The 24,336-nt window shown below is 41.7% G+C and overlaps 1 protein-coding gene across 9 annotated transcripts in view; it reads left to right on the forward strand.

The window, feature by feature from the left end:
• Positions 1 to 24,336, forward strand: part of DYNC1I1 (dynein cytoplasmic 1 intermediate chain 1) — a 200,426-nt gene that overhangs the window by 145,032 nt on the left and 31,058 nt on the right. For all 9 annotated transcript variants that reach the window (XM_074836069.1, XM_074836109.1, XM_074836099.1 and 6 more), the window contains 4 exons: positions 3,940 to 4,086; positions 8,294 to 8,407; positions 11,198 to 11,331; positions 13,958 to 14,102. In XM_074836069.1, the coding sequence (XP_074692170.1) occupies positions 3,940 to 4,086; positions 8,294 to 8,407; positions 11,198 to 11,331; positions 13,958 to 14,102 (540 nt within the window). The remainder of the gene's footprint in view (positions 1 to 3,939; positions 4,087 to 8,293; positions 8,408 to 11,197; positions 11,332 to 13,957; positions 14,103 to 24,336) is intronic.

Raw genomic sequence — 24,336 nt, forward strand, 5'->3', positions numbered from 1 at the left:
CCAAGGTCTGGGCAACACTTCTGTTTCTGAGGCCAGACCTCTCTTTGCCGTGACAAGAGCGTAGACATTTCATGCTTTGTTTCTTAATTACATTTTCAGCACAGTTCTTGTAACAGCCGGGAGCAGAAGCTTTAGCGCTCGGGGATCAGGATCGCCCATTTGACAGACAGAAATCTCAGGTTTATCAGCCTGGGCCTGGCTGTCCCTTTTGCCTGGGCAGTGCTCCAACCTGGAGCTAATTCAGGCTCTCTCATCTGGCCCTTTGAGAGCCGCTCACCTCTGCAGATGGACAGAACACACACAGGGGAAGGGGCAGCAGCACCAGCATGGTGGTGCCCACCAGAAGCTATCACCAAGATACAGGAGTAGAAAATCTGGGTGGAAGATCACAAAGACAGAAGTACCACACATACTTTAGCAGGGTTGCTGAGAAAGCGAAGGAGAGACAGAGAAAGCTAAACCCAGTAGACTGTATTTGCACAGGGGAAGAAAACACCAGAGCATTAAGAGAAAGTGAATAATGAAATGATTCACTGCATAAAGTAATTCAGAGAAACGAAGGTGACCAAACACTGGGGTTTGTCTGTCTCTTGAGGGTCCCGACAACTTGCAGACACAGATGCTCTGTGACACTCATTAAAAGATAATGCTGGGAAACTCCTATTCGAAATGCTGCTTTTATACTGTAGACACTTACACTCCCTGTGGGATTGCCTTCTGACATGATCCCTCTTACATTTCTTCATGCATTGTTGCCATATACTATGAAACTAGCTGCTTCTGTCCTCTGCACCAGGTAACTAAGCACCTACAGAATATAAAATATGCCTAACTAAGAAACTGGGAAGCTTTACCATTGTTATTGGAGAATGTCGGGAAATTTCCCTGGAAAGGTGTGGTAGAAGTGCAAAGAGGGATACGATGTTATTTTAAAGCCTCACCATGTGCTGGTTCCTCCCCCTTTGAAGTGAGTGGCAAAACTCTGTTTTAGAGGAGCAAGACTGCTTGAATCGGCAAACAAGAGGCAGCCTGGAGGCAGAAGAGGCTTACAGGGAATGGTTTCTGCTGCTCTCCTGGAGCACAGAGCTGTTCAGACAGACTGGAGACCTGTCTGCCACTCTCTCCCATTAAGGCTAAGAAATGAATGCTTTTAAGGTTGTTAAATGAATGGGCTGGATCTTACAGCCCTTACTCATCTGAGTACTGCCATTAACTTTAAGAAAATAATCACTATATTAAGTGCTATGGAGTGGAGTCCTTAAATTGTTAAATTCTAATATTTATTAGATGTGTTTCCTCGGTAGAAGAATAATACTGACATAATTAAAAGGATGTGAACATTTCATCAGTTGAAGAATGCAGGTTACTTTGGAGTGATATGTAAAACTAGAAGCAGCACAGAGGGCTTAAGTCCGTGTTATGTCCGTAGGTTATTTTTTAACTTTATGAAAAACACACTTTAGCAGTTTATATCCTGACCATTCAACTGTATTTTGGGATTCTGAACTCAAAAACATGCTAACCATGAAAACACAACATTTAAAAATACACTGTCCACTTGGCTTCTTTGCCCTGCTTCAGAGTCTCCCAAGTTTGTTTCGGACAAACTGAGAACTTTGTTGTGGAATGACTGTTTGAATTGGGGTTTCTTAAAATACACGTGGAGCCTTGTAGCTGCTGCGGGGTGTACACAGTGGTGGAGCTGTACTATTTTAAAATCATCTGGCTATTTCACTTCATGTAAGAATATCTGTCAGCTAAGTTATAAGGAGTAAGAGGGGTTGATTAAAACAACTCACAAAGCCATTAAACAAAGAGATAAAATGTAGAACATGTGCCGTAGGGTCGTTTTAATTATAATGCATAGGGGATCTGTGGAAACCGGATGGCAGCTGCATTGTAGCTGAGTTTTAAGCCCCATTTAGCAGTACCAAAGTCCTATTACTCTGAGGTTATCTTACCTGTAAAGCTTATAGGTCCTTTGATAGCGCTTAGATAGATATGAACTAAAATAGGCAATTGCATATACTAATCATCTAGTCATCAGATACTAGACTATATAACATCAGAGAAACATGAGCAAAAGCTTTAGTCAAGAAGGGAAGGGATCAAAGATGTCAAGTGAACAGCTAGGAGAATCCAGAGAGAATGAGGAAGAAAAAGGTGGAGGCAGCTAATTTCATTGTCTTGGCGATCTTATTAGGTCAAAAAAACAGTATTGAATATACCGCTGTATGCTATAAGTATGTCTACTAAGTTAATTTAGCATGTAATCTGGTTTTAAACAGTAGATATCAGGCAGCCACATGAATTCAGTAAAAACTGTTTAAACTTCACATTTTGCTTTATTCTTATTAACCTAGTCATAGACATCAAGATTCAGCATAATTAATTCTAGCCCTATCAGAAGGGATTTTAAATCTCTGGTGTAATGTTGAAACCAGTCTCTAGCTACTAGAAATCAGGATGAGAAGCAGTAATGAAAGAAGACAACACATCTGCCCACATCAAAGTTTTTACAACTCCATCTACTCCTGCCAGAGACAGGGTCGTCAGCTAGGTAGACACTGGGTCTAGTTCAGCTTGGCAGCTCCTGTGTTCCCAATTCAACAAAGTTTACTTAAATGTCTGCAGTGCTTTTTATGCAACTGTAATACAGTAATTTAGTTAACCCCTTGTCACTGAGTAAAATGGGTTCACATGTAGGAGCATCACCACTTCAAAATATCCAGTCATTAAACTATGACAAAGATTTGTTACCAAAACTCATTGGAAACAGCCAGAAAATTAATTTTTAAGAATGCAACCAACAGTGAATTTAACTTTCTGACTGTAATTGCTGCAGCAGTTTGGGTCTTGCTGTGTGACTTGCATGCATCACTAAAACTGCCCATGAAAAAATGACATTTGCTTCTGTTTGCAAACTGTCTTTATTAGTATGTGAATTCTTGGGAAATAACATGGGTGCTGTAACTTCTGCTTTCCAATTTGCATAAAATAAAGACATAATATCCAGGACCAATTATATAAAAATGGCAAATAATTCCTTAGAAAGAGAATGGAGGACTTGAAGGAGTTACAGCTTGTTACTCTTGGCTGTAGCTTGTTGGCACATGAATATTCTGGGGACTGTTCCCTTGAGGACTTCAGATGTTATATGTTATTTTAAAGAGACTGAAAGGCACTAGTTGGGATAGATACCCATCTCCATACTGGCTTGTGGGGCACCCTACTAGATAGCCAGGGTAACCGTGACGCCAGTCTGGCTCCTCAACATCCCCAGCTCAAGAAAATGTACAAAGGCAACTCAGCTGTCATTAAAATGAGGAAAAATTCATTTCCGCTCTAACAGTGTAATGGAAAGTGTGATTCCCTGTGCTGTTAGAAGAGGACCTCTCTGTAGCAAAGAAATCAGTCATTGATCCAACAACGAAACATGGTTTGTCAGCTTATGCTCTCAAGGCAGCACACCTTGAGGTGAACTTTGGAGGATCTCTCACAAACTAACCTCAAACTGTTTGAGAGTTTAAAACTAGAGGAGCAATAGGGGAAGAGCTCTCCCTAATGGGAAATCATGGGCCAGGATGCCATCCTCTGTTGGATTGGCACCTGGTAACTTGAAGTTCTCACTTTTGGAAATTAAATTAAGCGTTTTCCCATCACTGTCATGAAGAGGTTATCTCAGGTTTTTAGCATCATGCTAATCCTATGGTGCTTATTTTCCCAAGGACCAATGGAACTACACATTTTAGGGTCAAAATTAGCTCTTTACATGTGTCCTATTGACTTTAGCAGAATTACTGGTGTGCAAGGAATATGAGTAGAGCTCATACAGTGATTTCTAAAATACAAAATGCTAATTACAATATGCTTCCTTAAGGAGAGAATTGAAGATGACTGACCATATAACCCCTCTCTTTTCTACCTCTTTTACTCCAGTCCTCCGTGATGTCTGTCTGTTTTGCCCGCTTTCACCCAAACCTGGTTGTCGGTGGAACATACTCCGGCCAAATTGTCTTGTGGGATAATCGCAGTCACAGGCGCACTCCGGTTCAGAGAACTCCCTTATCTGCTGCTGCTCACACGGTAAGGATAAAAATCACCTCCTCCTGTCCTTAGAGGAAATGGTCAACAGGGAAGTGGAGCTCTCTAGTTCTGTCTACAATGCTGGTTGCCACACAGATGAAAACCTAAGTGTGGCCCTTGAAGAGAAAGAAACAGATAAGAGAGATGTACAACCACCTCCTGTAAGTGCTTAATGATCACACTTCATATGGTCAGGTCAGGAGATTATCCTCCTTTCCAAGGAAGAGGGCAGGATCAATTACAACACTTGAGTGAGGCACCTTTGTGCCAGTGCAGGAGCACTGTGACTGTTGCTCTCCATTGGCTGTAAAGAGAGCCTAGTCACGCAGGGGACTGTGTGTCAGTCAGTCCGACATGGAGGCAATTGGAACCATTTATTGTTATCTCATTGTACCTGAGTTTCTCTTTTGAACCAGATTAGGCACCTGTGTTGGTCTCAGTGGAGTCCCGTAAGTAGACACTGGTGCCCTTGAAGAGAGTGGGGCAGTTTGCTTCTGTTTTTCAGTAAAGCAATGCATAAATGCCTGTCGTGGTCTTCTACTCCAGACAGGACCATGGGGCAGAGCTTGCACAGTGAGGGGGAGTTTGTTTCAATGTGGACAAGCATTTTGCCAACACACACAGAACCTGCAGATACAGTGATGGTGGCACAAGGCTCTGGTGATGTCTGGGAGATATACAGGCAGAGCATTAGCACAAAATACCTGAGAAGGCAGAGGGTTTCTCTGTGATACAAAGATGATGTATGTGGTAGAAGACTTTCTTCCATTGCAAGGTATTCATATTGTGTCGAGGAGTGAGACAAGCCTGTATTGCCTGCTAAAGAGTCCTCACTCTGCTATGGCGCTGACCTCCAGTCCCTCCAACTATGATGTTGTGCATTCTTCAGCTCTCCTCTTCCAGAGTTTGGGCTCAAGCAGCCTCTTCATAAGAGCTGGAAGGTGTAATCTGTGGATGGTAAACGTATGTCATCCTGGGAGTGGGCTTGGGATCATTCCTGAGTGGGAAGAGGGGAAGAAAATAGAGGCTGAAAGGAGGAGAAAAATGTAATAAAAGTATGATATAAGAATGCAGAAAAATGCAGACTTCCTGAAACAAGAAGCTGAACTACACAAAGCAGTCTGAAAGATAATAATCTTGTTCTAGCAGAGCTAAGGATCAGACGAAGTGATAGGTCTTTTGCACCTCCAGCTTTTACAATTGTGCCATTCTTATCTTTGGAATTTGCAGATCAAGGGTCAGCTTTTAGTTGACTGTGACAACATAATCCCTGGAGTTAAAAGACAAATATAGAAGCCATGCCACATGAATTAATGCAAACGATTCAGTGTGGGGCCAGTATTAAGATGGCAAGTCTCTTATATTAAAAAATGACAGGTGTGCACAGACATGCTTAGAGGGCCGGGCAGTACAAATATTGTTCCCTGAATTTCCACTATCATGAAAGCTGATGTAATAATCTAATGATCTGTGCCATGGGTTTCAACTTCAACATTGCTTTTCATTTCCCTCATGTTTTTGCTCATTTTGTCACCAGTAATGTTGTTCAATCTGCATGAAAAGAAACAGTCTCTCCTGGAAGTGCAATTTAGAGATGTATCAGACCAGAAAACTAGTGGCAAGAAGCTATCACTGAAAATTGAACAACTGGGACTCAGGATCTAGTGGAAAAGAAAAGATTAATGGGAAGTAATTTGTTTACACTGAAAAAACATTTAAGACAAAATTGTACCTCCTGGAATTATATGTTAAGCTAGTTTTATTATTGCAATAGAACAATATGTGATGTTTTGCTTTTGACAAATATAAATAAATGACTTTCAGCTGTGGATGGGCACTTTATGTGCTGTCATGGATTGGTATAAATAAGTGTTTTACACAGTCTAATATGAGGAAGCATGATGTTTTTAAGGAGTGATCAGATTTTACAATAAAAGAATGCTTACTTTATGTTCATATATAGGAATCATTTACATAAACTGTAAACAAAGTCTTGGTTGCAAAAGGCTGGCTTGAAATCTAGCTGCCAAGAAAAAAATAAAATGAATAAATTAAGTCAACTCTACTGTAGCAATGTTACTTTATGTACTGCTAGATTCGTGAGTTGAATAGTAATTTTTTCATTTGAACTTATGCCATATGTGAAAAAAGGCCTTTTCTCTTTTCTTTCTCTCACTTTGTTTATTTGAAACAGATAGAGTGTGTTGTTATCACTGACTTAAACCTGAAGTTTAGTATCACTGATTGCCGCCTGGATTCACCAGGAAAGAGAATTCTACCCGCAGCTTACTCACTAATTTCCTTTCACACCCACCACACATCTGCACTTGGGACAACAGGAAATTTTAATTAAGACAAAACCCTTTTGCATGATGATTTCATTTCCAAAATAAATAAAAGCAAGCTGGCAGCAACCCTTTGAAAGGAAGGAGCCTGTTTAGACTTTCTGTTATGTACAGTTAGTTGTCTTTTTCATCCATTTTCCTTACATCTTTTCATTTCTGCTGTGAGTTTTATTGTGCATGAAATTGATGGCTGGTAGCCCTGATTAAAGCCAGACCTGGCACACTGAGGTGGTGCTGGAAAGACATGGCTCGCTCTCTCCCTCCCCGCTAAATATTCTAGACACTCCCATGCTTGCTTTAGTTTCCCCCTACCCACTGTCCCTGTCTGTTTGAACTACTGGAGGTCAAACACCCATGAAAAAATAAGTCTGTGCTTATTTCACACATCAGTATGTGCTAGTCATGTTTAGCACTGGAGTCATTATCTCACCACTAAGCAGCAAGAAGGTCCCTTGTACGAGACATGAGACACATGTGAGGGACAGACTGGGGTCCATTCGATGATCTGGGGGGAGCCAGGTGCCTGACAATCTTGAGAGAAAATCAGCATCAGAATGGACCTTGCAACTTACTGGTGTGTACAGGTGGCCTCCGAGCACAAGATACCATTTCAGCAGAAATTGCTGAGTCCATCTTCAATGTGCGTGCACACACACACACTGTGCATTCAGATGCTGCCCTTTTTGCGCTCAGGGAAGGGGCATTTACTGGGCCCTCTTGGGTACCAAACCTGAGAGCTAGCCAGCGCTCTGAAGATTTGTACCTTTCCCTACTGACTGGGTAGGTGACCTGCAGCTGGATCTTTAAGTAGTCTAAAATAAATGGTAGTTCTGCCCATTCATTTCAGCAGGAGCAAATGCTAGGTTTATAACCCTGCATGGAGCTGGCTTAGAAGCTCTACAGGGATCTGTAAGTTAGTCCTAATTTTGTTTAAATAAGGGAAGTAGTAATGAAAAGTATTTTTTTCTTCCTGGAGATGCAGGTCTTCTATTCATCTGCAAAAGGGGCAGAGAAATACAATTTTTCTTTGCTTGACTTGTGTATATGTCTTACCCTTAATTCAGCAGTATCGCTTGTCCTGGTCAAAGGAGATTAAATCTTACTGTTCAGTCTGACTGATTTTTCACTCTGGAGATTGCTGAACTTGAACCATCCCTCCTATGTCACCATCAGATATCAGATGACGCTTTAGGCTCAAAATGTTACCAGGTTGCTTGGAAAAGGAATAGGCCAAGTTTCATTATTGCATACTGAGTGGAATTCAGCCTCCATGGAGTGACTATGCTATGGTAAACCAGGTGTAACACCCTAAATTTAGTCACTGCACATTTATAATGACAGATTTTAAAAGGTATATTGGCCAGTGCTGGAGAACGCTGATGGACTTGTTCATGTTTTTCAACTGGAGTACATTTGCAAATATTTAGCATGCAAGCCAAATTCTGGAAGAGTTCAAGAATTATGGAGCTGTTTTCTTGAATAAAGTTTTCATTTTGATTCCATTTGGACAATTTGCCTCTTTCTGACGGTTATTTTCAGTGTCAAAAGCCATCAGCAGAATGATACATGTCCCTGTGGGTGAAATCTCATCCACATAATTCAGTATTTTCACAGCATTACTCAGCTGGGTTGTTTTATTATGAGGAAAATGAAACTTTGAAAACATTTCCACCTCTATAGCATACCTCTTAAAATTTAAATTAAAAAAAAATCCAATTCCTATCTGGCAAAAGCTAAGTCCATATTTTCCAGGCATTATGTGATTACTTAATCATTCTTTAAAATAACATACGAGGCATTAGAAATTTATTTGTGAAGATGTGAGAATGGCTCTCTGATTTCCCGTGTTAATGTGTTTTCAGCATCCTGTGTATTGCGTGAATGTAGTTGGAACACAGAATGCGCACAATCTCATTACCGTCTCCACGGATGGCAAAATGTGCTCCTGGAGCCTGGACATGCTCTCAACTCCACAGGTGGGTTTGTTTTCACCTATACAGGGGAAAAAAGCACCTTCAGTAGAACAGGATACCTGCTTAATGGAACGTAGCTCCTAAAAGCCAAAACCTCATGTCCTATACAAACTAAAACCAATGGATGCACTTGAAAGAGTACAGCTTGCTTCCAGCAGTCTCTGCTAAGAGCCAAAACCCATTTCCTTTACCACAAATCATGTAATTATTGTAATACGTTAATACATAGGTCAGTTTCAAGTGAAAATGAAATAATCCATTTTAAAGCATGGTAATTACAGAAGTCGCCTGTGGTATAAATTGTACTTACTCTACAGCATTGTTTAACAAATATGGACTAGATTGCACTGCTGCTGAACACACCCTAGGCACTATGGGTTTCCAAGGCACACAGTCAGAAAGCTTACTTTGCTGACTGCCTTCAGTAGCCAAAGGAACAAACAATGCAAATCAAAAGTTTTAGAACTAATTTCCCCCCTCTGGAATGTTTGCTACTATTGTCTTTCCCCCCCGCCCCACACCGCTCCTCTCCTTTGTATCAGAAATGAAAGGGAACCCAGGAAAATTGTCCAAACCACTAGTGATTATAATAATGGAAACTAAACAAAGAATCTGATGCTGAAAAAGGTCTATGGAAAGCATCTTTTAAGTGTTATCTTCTGGAGTAGTACATTTTCTATTCCAACACATCACTCATTTTTATACATAATATCTTAGGAACAAAAAAATTAATACAATTTTTGCTAAGTGTCATGGGATCTTGTTTCAAAATGCTGTGTAGAGACTCATCTTAATGATTCCATTAATCATCCATTAGTCGTGCAATAATGTGCAATTACTATCAAATTATTTGCTTTTCAGTGTTGACACAAGAGGTAGAACTCCTCTACCTTAACCTTAGTTATGTCCGTGTCAAGTCTAAGCTAGTAATTTGAGTTCCCTTTACAGTTAGTGTTACAGACTGGGCACTTCTGGAGGATGACTCATGCCATCCCAGTGTGAAATACCATTTCAGATACCCACCCAGGGGTACAAGAACTGTCAAATCTTAGGATGGAAGGGACTTCTGGAATTCATTCCATCTACTCCCCTACTCAAAGTGAGGCCAACTTCAAAGTTAGATCATGTTCCTCATTCTCATCTAAGACAATAGTATGGGTCTTGTAGTTATGTCCTGGGACTATGCAAAACCCAACACTCTTCTGGAATAGAAGTGGAGGCATCTAAAATGGCCCAGACATCTATGGTTAGGCACTTGAATCCCTTCCCCTTTCTCACTTCTTAGACATTAAGAAGGTAAAACCCACCGTTATGTATTCACTTACTGGAATACTAAATTTTGAAGCAGAGATTTGTGAACATATCAGTTCCAGTACTTCATCACTCAGATGGAATTTCCCTGCTCCAAAACTGGCTTTCAACAAGGGTGGGTACACACCCCACATTACGCTGAAGTTTGGCACATGGCTCATGGTGATGTAGAAAAGAAAGGCACAGGACTTGACGTCAAGCTACATGCCATAGCTTTAAATTGGGAGGAGTAGAGTGTTGCTGATGTGTGTCAGTCTGAAACTTTCCGAAGACACAGCTCCAGAGCACTTGTGTACAGCCATGGTGTAGGCACTGGGAGGAGAGTCCACCACAGTATCTGGCCATTTCTCCACAGAGACACTAAATGATGATCACACCCCAGAAGATTTTCACAGAAATATATGGTCCACAGGTGCTCTACCAATGCATTTTCCAGATCTTGTTTTGCCTTTTTAGTAGAACCAAATGTATCTCAAAGAAAAGTATAAACCAAGCAAAAATATTTCTCTACGGATTTGCATCCCTCTCCTCTCACAGGGATGCCCACTTTCTTTAGCTACAGCAAAAATCTCTTCTGAGAAAAACACTACAGGCTTTGGCCCTAGAAGAATAGCAGATTAGACATTTTAAACATATAAAACATACCCACTTAAATAGCTAAAAATGAAAATTGCTAAATCATTCAGCCCTTTTGTGGATTCTTGGGTTACACCATTTAGGCTGAACAATCAAAAAGTTGTGGAAAATCTGTTCAAAGCGTACATATCTTGCAACGGCCACAAACTGTTCATGCTGGTTGTACTTGCAATAGCAAAAAGGAGCATGCTGATTTACTCTGAAATATAGCTACCAAATGAAAAAAAGAAAATATACTTGCTGGTCTGTAGCTTGATGGTAGAGTCTAGAAGGAGTGTTTATGGTTACCTCAGAAAATCCCTGAAAAGCAATGCTTACAATGGTGGTAGTGACAGGACCCCAACTTTTAAATTTTGTTCTGCAAAGGGACAAATGGCGCAGCCTGATAAATGCCTCAGGTGCACATGATATTACATGCATTACCTGATAAACAATTGATTTCAAAAATGTTTGTAAATAGAAGGGTATTGCATGTTTTATTAGAGCCTGGGGCTGGCAAGTGTAACCATTAAGGTATTATCTTTAGTTTCTGCACCATTAGATTTAAATCCTCACCTGTCATCTCTGCCTGATTTAAGATGATGTAGCAAAGACCAGTGCCTTCCAGCCACTCTCAAATGTGTGACAGACAGCGGGGGGGATGGCAGGAGCAGTGCATCCTAGTTTGTGACATTGCATCTTCTTGCAATGGTCCTACGTAGAAACCCAAGTCCTGTGTCTGGGTCAAATGATTTTTTCTTCCCCTCTTGCCACCCTCTGTAACATTTAGAAATTAGAAAAAAAAAAAAAACCAACAGCCAAACAAAAGGATGATTGCAGAATAATAATGAAGACCTGTTTTGGTAGGAGAGCATGGAGCTGGTGTACAATAAGTCCAAACCAGTGGCGGTTACAGGAATGGCTTTCCCAACTGGAGATGTCAATAACTTTGTCGTTGGCAGCGAAGAGGGAACAGTCTACACAGCCTGTCGTCATGGAAGGTGATGTTCAGCATTTTGTACTTAAATAACATTGTGTGCCAGTGTTGGCATGCGGTAGCCAAGTGTGTGTGGAGAGTGTTTCATGTTTTTTCTCTTGGATCAACAGTGTCTGTGCTGTTCTGCTTCACATGACTAGGACAGGAGTTGCCTGACTTTGAGTATCTGTGCTACAGCCTGTTACACTGGGGTAGTTGCCCCAGGCTCCCTATGTAGTTGGTGGGGAGCAACAACTGCTCTTAGGCTTTGATTTCCTTTACCTTTTTCAGACAACTGCCTGAAGAAGAGAGGACTGGGACCTCAGAAATGCCTCTTTCTCACCCATGAGGTGAGAGTAGACAGCTAGCTGAGATGTAGGTATCTATGTCTGGGCAGATCGAACCAGGCCCTAGGAGACAGTTTTGTTGCAGAGTAATCAGGCCTAAACCACTCATAAGAGATGTTAATCTGCTTTATTTTTTACCATTCTCAGCTGCGTCTTCAGTCTCCACCGGCATATATCAGAGAAGAGCCACCAGGGGCACACGTGCATGTGAGAAACAGAGCATGCATGTCCCAGTGCATGGCCACGCAGCGCAGGTATTCCTCTGTCTGCGTGGCCAGGCTAGAGACAGCCCTGGTGGGCCCCGCTCTCGGTGGGCAGTTTGGACATGCCCACCCTCTCCAGGAGGGTGAGAGGGTTTTGGTGTACAGAAGGGGGCCATGCCACACCTTTTGCCCTCAGTCTGGGCTGCTGCCTGGTTTATTTGCTAACATGTACAGAGCCACAGTGTGCCATGGGGGTATGGGAGCTCTAGCTGACCTGCTCTTAGGGCTGGTACCCTGTGCTCTCTCATACACGGTGGTCATATCCCTTCCTTGCCTAACCCAGGCTGTAGTTTAATACTGCAAGTTTCTTGCTTTGCATACTGTAAATCTGCAGGATGCTAGGGAGTCCTGTTAGCTCCTGGTAGTACTTTCATTCTCTGGGATGCTTGAAAGGCTTTTGTAAAGAACAAACTTTTTTCACTGATAGATTTAAAGCTCACCCCCACACTCAATAGTTTGCAATATTCTCTGAATTCATGTTTTATCATATTTTGTGTTTCTGTTGACCAAATCGATAGACATCAATACACTGGTTTAAGATTGTAAGGCTTCTATTACACATTCCTAATGTTGTATAAATGCTGTTTTACATATATTTTGTTCACTATAATTTTTATTTTAAAATATTTTTATTTTAGCCTGACTGCTGACAATATTGCAAAATTGTGTCTATTTAGGCATTATACTGATAGGCTGTGTGGCAGCTGATGGTTTGAATTAGTTTTAGGCTGCTAGGATAAATGAAGCATGCCCCAGGGCATTTCTCACATCTTTCAGACATGCCTGGGTTGTTCCTCACAAGAGGAGGAAGGTGCCAGATCCTCTCGTTAGCCTATGTTTTTAGCAAACCTCATGCTGACCATCGACAAATGCACTCCCTTTCTACTCCTTCCTGTCTTTCCTAGAGCTTTTTGCTATCATCCCCATTTCCAGAGGCTCCTGTGTCCTTCAGCCCAGCACAGAGTGGAGAGCCATATGTTGTTCTAGAAAAAGGTGTGTCAAAGCACAGCAGATACACAAGGTGTTCTCAGTGCTCCAGAACTCCCCTTATCCCGCCAACTACATGTCAGACAAATGGGGATGAAATAATAGTGTTTTGTACCCAGCACTGCAGAACACAGCACCTGCTCCAGCACATGCTGCGAGGTCTGGCAGGGGAGGGAACCTAAGTGAGGCCACACTGTGATATGAGGGACCAGTTTCCTCCAGTGCAGCTCCTTATCTCTGGGTACACTCTATTTCACACTGGCACAGGGCTGGCAGCCTTGTCAGAGCTGTGGCTATTTTAAATGTATTTTCTTCCACTGGCAATTTTTCTGTAATGTAACTAAAAGGGTAATTTCATGATTCCCCTTTCTGTATACACTGTGAGACAGCACTGACAACTGATCTGGCGTCATCTGCTTCCAGGAAGAAGAAAACTGCGCACATTCTCTCTTACACAGTGTTGTATTTTTCCTTTCTAACAGCTATTCTAGCCTCAGGCCAATGAAATGCACATCTCCCCTAGTTCAAAGTAATGACTCTATGATACCTAATCACAGGAATGGTTCCTTTGCTTTTTGTGGAAAAGGATTTACTTCCTAGTGACTTGATTGACTGCTGTGGAAAGTTATTTTAGATATTTAAGAGAAACAGAATTGCTCATGATAAGTCATTAACATATTTGCATTTTTATTTTAATGGTTATTCCTTGTGATAATGGCTTACTCAGAGGCATAAGCTATAGTATAATTATAATTTAGAATTATTTTATAATTATACATAAATGTTATTTCAAGCTACAGTAGTAGACAGTGTATGTAAAAGTGAGTAATGCAAGTCTTCAGAAGTAAGAGAAAGTCTCCCATTGCTGTATTCTGAGCATTAGTTGTGTCCACAGGAGTAAACCTCTGCAGGCAAAGGCCTTACTGAAAGGAGAGACATTTCCAGATTAAAGGGAACTTTAAAAGGAAACAGGAATCTAAGAGTAAAGAAAAATTATGTTCAATCACCAGATATTAAATCACTCTCTGAATGCCAATATGTCTTCTTCCTGCAGTAAAGCTGGCATTGGTGAAATTTTTGAGGGCCACCAAGGACCTGTCACAGGAATTAACTGTCACATGGCAGTGGGCCCAATTGACTTTTCCCATCTCTTTGTCACATCATCGTTTGACTGGACAGTCAAGTTGTGGACCACAAAGGTGAGAAATCCAAGCTGGGGTGGGATGGATAATACTACTTGTGAAAATGTTGTTGTCAGAAATATTTCAATATTGTCTATATCAAGTCCTAAGAATCAGTTAATTGAAAGGCTGTGCTTAGAACAGGTGTAGTGATAAAATCATAAGTAAAATATATACCTGTGTCAGCCATATTCACCCTGGTGCGTACCCTGCTCTTTAAAGGTAGCTTCAGCTGGCCTGTACTTCAGTATTAACCCTAGTGCTGAGCAATTTCCCTAGGCAAGGAGATTAGGACGTCTTGTACTGCAAGTCATCAAACAATCCATCCAGAACTCCCTGTGCAGACTAAATTGCAAGGCTAATACAATGCACCATGGTGGTGCAGCAGCAGGAACACTTTCTTCTGATGAAGCAACAGGGGAAGCACATGTGCCACTTAATGCAATCAATATCACTTGTGAAATTCATTGCTGTAGGAGGTTGTGATAGCCAAAAAGTATAAATTGTCCCAATGACATTAGAAACTGATGGCTGAGCAAGGAGGAAATACATGCCGGAATGTAATACATTCATGGCCACCATGGATCTGTTCCTGACTACTCCATGGACATGTCCCCATGACCTCTTACAGGGAGAGCACTATGAACAGCAGAAATGAATAGTCCTGGGAAGCTTTGAAACCCCAGCACCCCATAGAACTGTATGAATACAGGGTAATGACAGCACGAGTGAACACTGTGGGACAGACTAAACAGACCAACCTGTTCCATTGTACAGGCTGAGTAAAACAGGAGAATGACAGGTGAAATCCTAATTATCTAAGCCATCTAAACAGTTATTTTTGTCATAGAGAACTGCCTTCCAAATGCCAGGCTTTTGTCTTAACTGTGTTTTTATGCCTGTGTTTGGTTCACATCTTGAGCTGCACCCAGCAGAGTTCCAGTACTGGAAGCTGACCCCAGTCAGGAAGTATCTCAGCATGTGTTCCTCCAAGGCTTGGAGATGCTAGGACAGATGCACAGCAAATGTAAATACAAAAGTGATCAGAAGGGCTCATGTGACAGCCTTGTGCTGGAAACAGAAGCACAATTACCTAGATAGTAACTTGAATCAGTTTCCATAGTAGCTTCACAATGCATTTGTTAATGGCCTGATCCAATGTGCCTGCTAATTAACAAGTATCTTTTCCTGATCAACAATGACCACAGATGACAGTTTTGTCTTGAGTGTTACATATTAGGAAACCCATTGTAAGAAAGGTGCATGATTTACCTAATTCACATGTAACCATATACATCAGTGGACCCAGCCTTAACCAATGCAGAAGTGGTCCAGGGGAGTGGACATGGGCAGGCTGGAATGGGTCTGGGATAGGCCCTAGGTGGTAAACATTAGAAAGGGCTGCAGGAGAACCAAGTGATGGAGAGCTTAGGTGTTAGCTGTTTGGGGCTGGCTAGGCTGTTTGGTGTCTGAGATAAGGGAGTCCTGGAGAGTGGTAACTGGTGGCAAGGGAATATTGGAGGGTTGAAGTTGAAACTGAGTAAGGGGAAGAGAATTTGTGGGGAATGGGGAGCAGATGAAAGGCAGGTACTGAATTCCAAACATACATGTCCAGAAAAATCTATGATGAGTATCTGACCCTCAGCTTGAGGTTGAATATGGCAATAACGGTCTCATCCATCCGCATATTAAGGGATAATAAGGCCTGTTGTTTATTTTAAACTCCTGGGATTTTAGAAGTTAGCAGTAACACTAGCACAGCATATTTTGGGCACAAAGACGCTGCAGTTAGCAGTACACAGTTATCCTTGTGGAAGAATTCAGTGCCAAAATGGTTAGGTCAGATTCTGTTCAATACAGTCAGTTTTCAAAGAACCAAACCATTTAAATTTCTAATATCTATCAAGCTGCGGCTCATCTGGCATGAGCAGCTTCCTGAGAAAGCTGTTTGACCTAGCTGATGTGAGCTGTGACGTGCATGTGACACACCACAGCACCACTCAGAGCCGGAAGCCACATTGCTGTATTGGATCACTTGCTTTCTTCTGGAGCAGGTTTGAGCAGCAGCAGCCCCAGGCTGCTGCACTGCCAACCACTGCCCTGTGAAGACATCCTCTGAGACACTAGACAAGTTCTTGAACTGTGATGAATGTTTTCTTTCTCTTCCAGTTTGACTCCGGCAGAAGTTTCTTTCCATACTGTCTGGATAATTCTCTTGGCTGGAGCTATTACATATTTAGGGCTCTTTGTTCAGTTCCCATAGTCAGGGTCTAGTCAATCAGTGGTCTTTGAATAAACCCAGCAGCATGTTTGATTCTCTGAAAAAAATAATGGATTGATACGAAGCATTGAGTGCTGCTGCTGGTTTATGAGAGTTTGCTCAGAAGTGGTTTATTCCTTTGGTTTCTTATTTGTAAATTTAATCTCTCTATCAGCATCTGATGCCGTATTGCTTTCCTGCTTCTACCCGTGCTGTCTACTTAATCCTGCGCACATTATCCTCTTTGGTCACGAAATTCAATTCCTTTCTGTTTCACAGGTTCAGAGTCAATGTCCGATTGTAAAGTGAACCATAAAAGCTCTGTGTTTATATTGTCTGTTGATGTTTTGTAGCACCCTGGGGTGCCTACAAGAAAGGCACTTTCATAGCAGGCATTTGACTGATGGATTGAAAGCACCGTCTCCCTTAAAAACTCTGGCTTGACATTGTATAATCTGGTTTTGTGGTTAACACATTTTCTATCCAAAAGCAGTTCAACCAGGTGACTGAGAATAAGGTTTTCACTAACGGAAGAACGAGTTTTGTAGATAACACTAATACGAGGTTCACATTATCACCCATCACATTAGCCAATAATTAGATCCTTGGGTGAACAGTAAGTAACCAGAAGCAACAGGAAAAGAAAAGGAATTTGCAAAGATAGTCACTTGATATCCAGGGCATTACCTGGTTCCTGATGAAGTCAGTAGGGCTTTCAACTTGAATTTATGTTACACCATGTGAGCAAGTCTTGGATGCAGAGCTGTCAAAGGGAAGTCCTGATGCGAAGTGTCTGCGGAGCTCTGCCCTTAATTAGGTATTGTCTGTATGATGCTTTGAAGAGGTAAAGTGCTAAGTGGAAATGCTAAGTGTTGTTAATTAATTAAGCACTAATTCTCATGAACGAATAGCATGAGGTTAAATAATGAAATGTAAGTATTGTTATTATTATTACAGCAATTGCTGTTTGGAGTGCGAATTTTTAGATACTGTGTCAAGGGACAGGAGCTAGCTTCAAATTGTTAAAGCATAGCAAAACATAACCTAGTTTCAGCTAAAGCCTGGAAGATGGCTTGTTTGCTGCTGAGGGAGTTAATAAAGGTCTGGATAGAGAGATGGATTTTGTTAGCTTTTTCATCCTTCATATGTCTCCTTTATCTCTTATCCTTCCACTGAGGGGAGGTGCTAATGACTGTTTTCCTCCTCTTGCATCTGTGCCTAAGTCATGCTCAGATGGACAGTTGACTTGAAGAAAGATTGGAATAACTGTAACAGCATTGCTGTATCCCCATCCATGCTTATCTCTCTCTTTGCCTAATGTTTAAGTAATAGTGGTGAGTGCCATAATCAGAAGGAGGGACAGAGGTGAGCAGACTGGTAATAGGACCACCACATAACCATTAGCAAGGACTAATTGAGCCAGAGGATGCATGTGTCTTCAGCGATAGACTACCTATTTTTGAGTCCGTGCTCAGTTTTGCCTTAGTAGCATGTGCATCAATGGTAGCTCCTCCCTAGTCCCTCTTCTTTGTCTTCTGTTTTTTATGCTCTTCACATGTTGCTCTTCTCTTTTGGTGTCCTGTGTTGTTCCAGTCTGCAGTCTGTTGTGCTTTTTGAGAAACCACATTTTAAACGGGAAAAATTCATTCTATACTATGCGCCTTCACATACATTTCTGTACCTTCATGTCTTATGCCCATCTGTTTGCTGATTATCTTGGTATGGCCCAGTCATCCTGACTCTTGGAGTAAATTATTTTACCTTGCACTTTCATACCTTCCTATCAGCATATAACTTCCAACTCCACTGGTTTTAATTTGGTCTAGAGGTTGAACACTGTCTCCTCAGAGGTCAGGCTGAAGCCTGTCACTAGAACAATGGAAACAAGCAGGTGGTGGTGCTGCTGCTAAAGATAGGTACCTCTACCCCCCTAGTCCCCTTTCCCAAAAGCCTAGCTGATAGGGTCTGATAGGATCAACTTGATAGACCAAACTTACTGTGATGGACAACGGTGTAGCAGAATGAATCAGAGTATCGCATGGTTGCGTGGTTAGTCACCAAGAAAACAGTGCACTCACAAATGGGCAGTTATTAGTTTACTAAAATAACAGGGTCAGGTCGTCACTTTTTTTAAGATTAAGAACTTTCTATTTTTTACATTACAAATACCGTGTATCAAGAGATCTGTTTACTGGTTCAGATTTTTTTCTAGTATAATTTCAATCACATCAAGTGGGTGAGTGAGAGCCTCTTATGTTACAGGTAGCATTGCCTGAAGATCCAAATAGAAATGTAGTCAAACATGTAATCATGATAAAAGGACAATAAACCTAGTGAACCATTACAACAACTTGGTGAATTGTCCCTCATGAAAATTGTTTTAACTGTAATTGGAAATGCTGGAGTCAATGACTTGATTTAGTGAAGTCCTGTGGCAGGTGATTTGCGTGGATCACAGATTAGAGACACTGATGTTGGTGGTTAATGGCATGGAGCATTCCCCTGACTTATGGAAGATGTTCCTGTTGCAGTGAATATGCAGTTATTTATGAAGAGTGTAGGAGCTTCATGAGAGTATCCTGTAAGCCAGTGGTTTGGGCACCAGGCCATGCTGCAAAGGTGTCTTCCCTAAGGGGGAGGAAGTGCTGCGGTGATCTTGCCATTTTGCTCTGAGCTGTATCTTGTGCCTCTGAACAACTCTGGTTTTACTGAAAGTAGGGTCATCTCAGAGTAAAGCTTTGATTTTAATGCGCTGACGCTTCCTGATGAAAATCAGTTTTGTCCACTTGGGGCCAGCCCTACTTCTCCAGTTCCTAACAGGATCAGACAGGTCTCCGAGAAGTGGACTGGTGAAATGCAGAGGTTACTCATGTACCTTAGCTTGCATACACACACCTAAGTGTAGATGAGAGCTGGACTTTGTGAAATTTAGAAAGTGTCACTACTTTCAGTCTTGAACCTGTTCATTCTTAAAGTTATTTTCTAAGCTTTCTTAAATCCCTCTGGGCCATATTCAGTCTTCTCACATTAGCACATGAGGCTCCTGGATCCTTTATTATTTAGGGCTTCCATACTTCGGTTTACTATGCAGCCACCAGAAAGAATTGCAGTGCATACATTAGACATCTCTTGGAGGTACCACCATTACTTCGCACCACTGACTGTACAGGAGGCCAAGTCTGGCAGATAATCAGTTGTAGCTTTTGACGGCTTTTGTGCATCTGGACAGCCGCAGGCTGTATCTAAACTGGCAGATGTGGCAGCACTTCTGAGCTCCTGGGTCTGTCTTCTTATTCTAGTTTTCTCCCAAACCACTACCAGGAAGGAATCAGCCTCTTCATCCGACACCACACACACACAGCGCTATACCTTGCTTCTGCAGCCAGAAAAGCAGAAGAAAGCCAGTGAGTGCTCTACCAGCTGCTAAATCAAACTATAGGGGTGTCAGGACCTCTGGCTCTCTGCACCTACCACACCACTGAATCTGGACACAATCTGAATCTGTCTCTAGTGCCATGGTGGGTGATCTCAAAAGGGCTCAGAAAGTTTAGGGAGGCATAAGAAATAACATCAAGAAGAAAAAGAGGAAAAGAAACAAATGTACTGTGAGGGAGACCAGAACTTTAGTCTATTTTGGGAGTAGGTATACTGAATACAGACAGTTTTTCCTGTTTTCTTCTCTCTGTGGAATCCTTTACTATTCCTCCTTCCCATTGATTTTGGTGGGGCTCAACTGTCTATCTGAGGGGATGACTTCATTCCTCTTATTTTGGATACCTGGCTAGAACGATCCCCCTCACTGCTGCATCACAACACGGAGCTCCTTCTTAACTCTGCTCATAAGGCAATCAGCTTCCTTTGACAACATTGCATTTCCAGTCCAGGCTTTTCTCTTTGATAAAAGCAATTAAAATTATTAATCTGATTAATCACTGTCCAAATGCTAATTTTATCTGATTATAGAGAAAGACAAAGGGTGATGAAATAGCATGCTGGATTTCATGGCAATGGTCTCTCTGTGGTGTGAGTTCAGAATTTTGAGTTTTGTCCAAAAACAAGGCAATGAATGAATTTGCTTCAGAGCTCACTTTCTGTCAAAAGGCCAAGCTGACTTGGGGAAGAGGGTGGAGTTGCCTGTTCAGACAGGATTTTTTTAGTTTTTGCCCTTTACCTCTGGAGCCAGAGGTCTGGCTCTCATCCAGCTGTACAAAAAAGAAGATTATGGTATTTTCTAGGTAATTTTAAAGAGCAAAACCAAAGTGAAGTCAGGTGGCTTGAGATCAGCCCCAAGTTCTTCACATGAAATATTTCTCATGATTTTGGTTTTTGGTGTAGCGATATTTGAAAAGTGATAGGAAAATATTCTTCAGCTGGCCAATATACTTCATTTACTCACATGAACCATGCTGCTTCTTTGTGAAACGTTTTGTAAAGAATGGCACACACACACACATAAAAATAAAACACTTATCTAAAATACCGAGGCTGTTCTGAAAAAGTCAGTGGGCTAAACTGTATTTCAGAAAACCCTAACATAAATCCAGCTGTAGCAGTGAAAGCTTTATTTGCACATGGAAAGCAGAATTGGATTTCAGGAGCTCATATAATCTGTACAAAACAAAGTAGTCATTCCTTTTTCCCCTGAAATCAAAATGCAAACCTCCCACTGACTGTTCTGAAGCAGAATTACACTGGAGGATCAGGCTCACATGTAATAGTGAAACATTTAAGGAAAATTATCAATATATAAAGCTCAGGACTTCTTCCCTAATGAAAATTTTCTCCCACCTGCTTCATGCAGTCGTCCTTTCTCTGCTATGTGAGAGATTTTTGTTATCAGTAAAAAAAAAAAAAAAAAGAGGAACTGCATTCAAAATCCTACAAGATGGAGTTCTCTTCAATAATAATTAGCCTCAAAATCATTGCTTGCTGACCCATTAAAGCTCTGCAGGCATCCTGGTGGCAGCAGCTACAAATATTAATCTTGACTGTTTAGCAGACGGTGCTGTAACATCAGGCTGTGTCAGCCATCCTGCAGTGTCCCCCATGCTCCTGCCTGCGCTTCCTGGCAGCTGGAACTGCAGCAGCAGAGTCACTTGAAAGCCCAGTAATTCACCGAGTCCACAGGCAATGCCAGGCCGGGTACCCTGTGATGAAGCAACATTTTCCATTAAAAACTGAATTTTCAGGGGCCTCATACTGAATGTTCCCATCAGAATCACAGGGGTGGGTAACAACCCCCTGAAACCACAGCTACATTATCCCACTCCCCTCCTCACCTCACAATTTGAGCTAAACTCTTTAACAACTTGAAACCCGAAGCAGGGTGACCAGTCCTATTGACTCCAACAGAGGTGGGCTCAGGACCTAAGTGCATGCCACTGCCTCTCCTGCATGACGGGAGAGCACTAGCACAGTGGTCCAGCTTCTCCCACAGCATCCCACTCGCTCTCCAGCTCTGCTTCCTGATCCCACCTATGTGGGATACAAACAGGGAGTGACAACTAGAGGTAGAAGACCAAAACCGCCCTTCTTCGGTGTTTCACTCTGTGTTCAGTGTTTCCTCTGACCAGGATTTGGTGATTCTTCCAGCCGTCTAGGAAAACCATACCTTGCTTGTATTTCTCAGCAAGTCCCCCAAGTGCTCCTCTGAAAAAAATCGAGGAATATAGTAATACAAAGGCAGGAGTATGAGCTACAGAAACTGTGAATCGGTTTGCTAGGCAGGGACAATAAGACCTTCTATAGTGTTTTGAGCTTCTTAAAAGAAGAAATTGAGCCGTCTTTAGAAGTAGGTAGAAATTCCAAAAGAAAAGTATAGTATTTCTAAAGAAATGTTGTGACTGAAATGCATAGTTAGTAGCATAGGAAGAAGTGCTGGCTTGCTTAAAGCATGTTTTAAATAAAAGGTGGAAAACTTGATTAACATTTAGCGATGAAGTCAGCAGTCTGAGGAAATACAGAACAAATGGCCAGTACCTGTACAGGCTTCTCCACTGTTGCCATCCACACTGCATCCAGCTTGATGTGGGTGAGTGGAGCAGAAGGTGTTAAACCTCAAGCAGCAGAAACCTGTAGGTACAACTCTTACAAGTGTGGAGTAAGAGGGGCTCTAGACTGGGGATGAAACTGGATGATCTAAAACACAGAAACAAGCATGCACCAGACTGGCCAGTAGGAACTGGGGAGAAAAGTGAGCTGGGGAACACTGTTCTCCCTGGTGCCTCACTATAACCCAGTGTGCATATCAGCTTCTTCATAAAATCTTTCTTAAGCCTGTTTTGTAGAGTTTTAAGGCCTTACATACCTTCTTAATGTTTGTAAAGTTCACCTGTTGCAAGCAGATATCTTTAATTCATTTAAATTTACATTAGACATCAAGTAATACACATTTATATGAAACTCACTGAAAATAGTTCCTTGGGTAATATGCAGTGATGAAGAGGAATGACATGCTTTCTGCTTTTTTTCTTCAGAAAATAAAAAGGTGTTTTTCCATTGAGTAAGTGGAAAGGCAGAGTAGAAGAGAACAACTGAAGTCTAGCAGCACAGCCTGAATGTGTTGCACGCCTGCAGAGGACTTAAAACAGTTGAGGAGGATTAACCAAATAAGCAGTTTAGCTGTCAGTGTAGCTTCTAGGCTATCTCCACAGACCCTGAAAACTCTGCTGTTTGACTTTCTGACACTCCTAAAAGGTGATGTCTGACTTCCCAAGTTATTTTTTTTTCTCCATGCCACAGTATTAGACATTAAGATCGGTTCTCATTAAAACCGCCTGTGCCAATCATCAAACCTTTTTTCCTTTGTTTCCTTCTTGTGTGCTCACCCATGACGCTTTGCCTTTGAAGGAAACCACAAAAATGTAATCATCGTGTTATCTCCAGACTTGGTCTGCTCTCATAGCCCCTTTCCTTTCGGTCTCACCCTTGTCCCCTCCTCTATCTATAATAATTCCCACATGTTTATGCAAAAATATTGGACTTTCTTTTATTATTGGCAATTAAAGGAGGCAACAGTTTCAGCATCTCTGCAAGAACAATCATTTCTAAAAGTGAACAGTTTTCTGCCTTGACTGTCTGCAATTTTCAGGATGCCAAAAACCAATCAGTGTAGTAATACAGCACTTAAATAAAACAGGGCTGTGAAGAGTGTAGGGATCATTTCCACACTCATTTCTTTCCCCCTGTTGCTACTGAATCAAAAAATGAAGCCTGTTCCCTTGCCCAAAAATGCAGTTTAGACTTTATTCAGTGACCTAATAATCATCTGACAGTGAGATGACATAACATGTACATAGGTCATAGCCCAGTGAAATGTCCGTTGAGCCCCAGAGGCTCATCTGTGATTCAGCACAGAGTCTGACTGCCAGAAGGAATTTAAAGACAGGTACAGGAGCTGTTACGCATGTAACTCAATTTAGGGCACCTCAGTGACATTGGCTAAAGCTAAAGAGCATAAACATCCCCCTTATGCTTTCCCATTGCCATCCTTGAAGGTCTGGCTAGTCCTGGAGAAGGTAGAGCAGACTGCAAGTTGTGAGTTGTATAGTGTCAGGGTCTGTGGGATAATGATACCCTTCGGGAAGAATGCACACAGGCTTTGCTGAGCCATCAGGGATGTACCTGTAACTAGTGCCTCTGATTTATGGCATCTTGTAACAGTTCCTGGAACTGCTGTAGCTTTTAAAAGCTAGCATAATCTGAACTAAGTCAAGTCCCACAAGTATAGTATTAAAGTAGGAACTACTTTAATCCTAAATTATCATAACTGTTAGAAAACAGATTTGGGAGAAACGTGGTAGTCCAGAACTGGCAAAATTCCCATGGAGATCAATCAGTGTGAGTAAAAACCAGGGCCCTTTTGACTCCATACAAATGGAGAACATAAAGGCTTACAAGAGTAGTAGAACCTTATACACAGCAGAGGACTTACTCCCCGCCACAAGAGGTACGCACAAGTAATCCCAAACAGCTAACAGCTGGTGTCCCAGG

Source organism: Strix aluco, chromosome 1 (genome assembly GCF_031877795.1).
Source record: "Strix aluco isolate bStrAlu1 chromosome 1, bStrAlu1.hap1, whole genome shotgun sequence".
Classification (NCBI taxonomy): domain Eukaryota; kingdom Metazoa; phylum Chordata; class Aves; order Strigiformes; family Strigidae; genus Strix; species Strix aluco.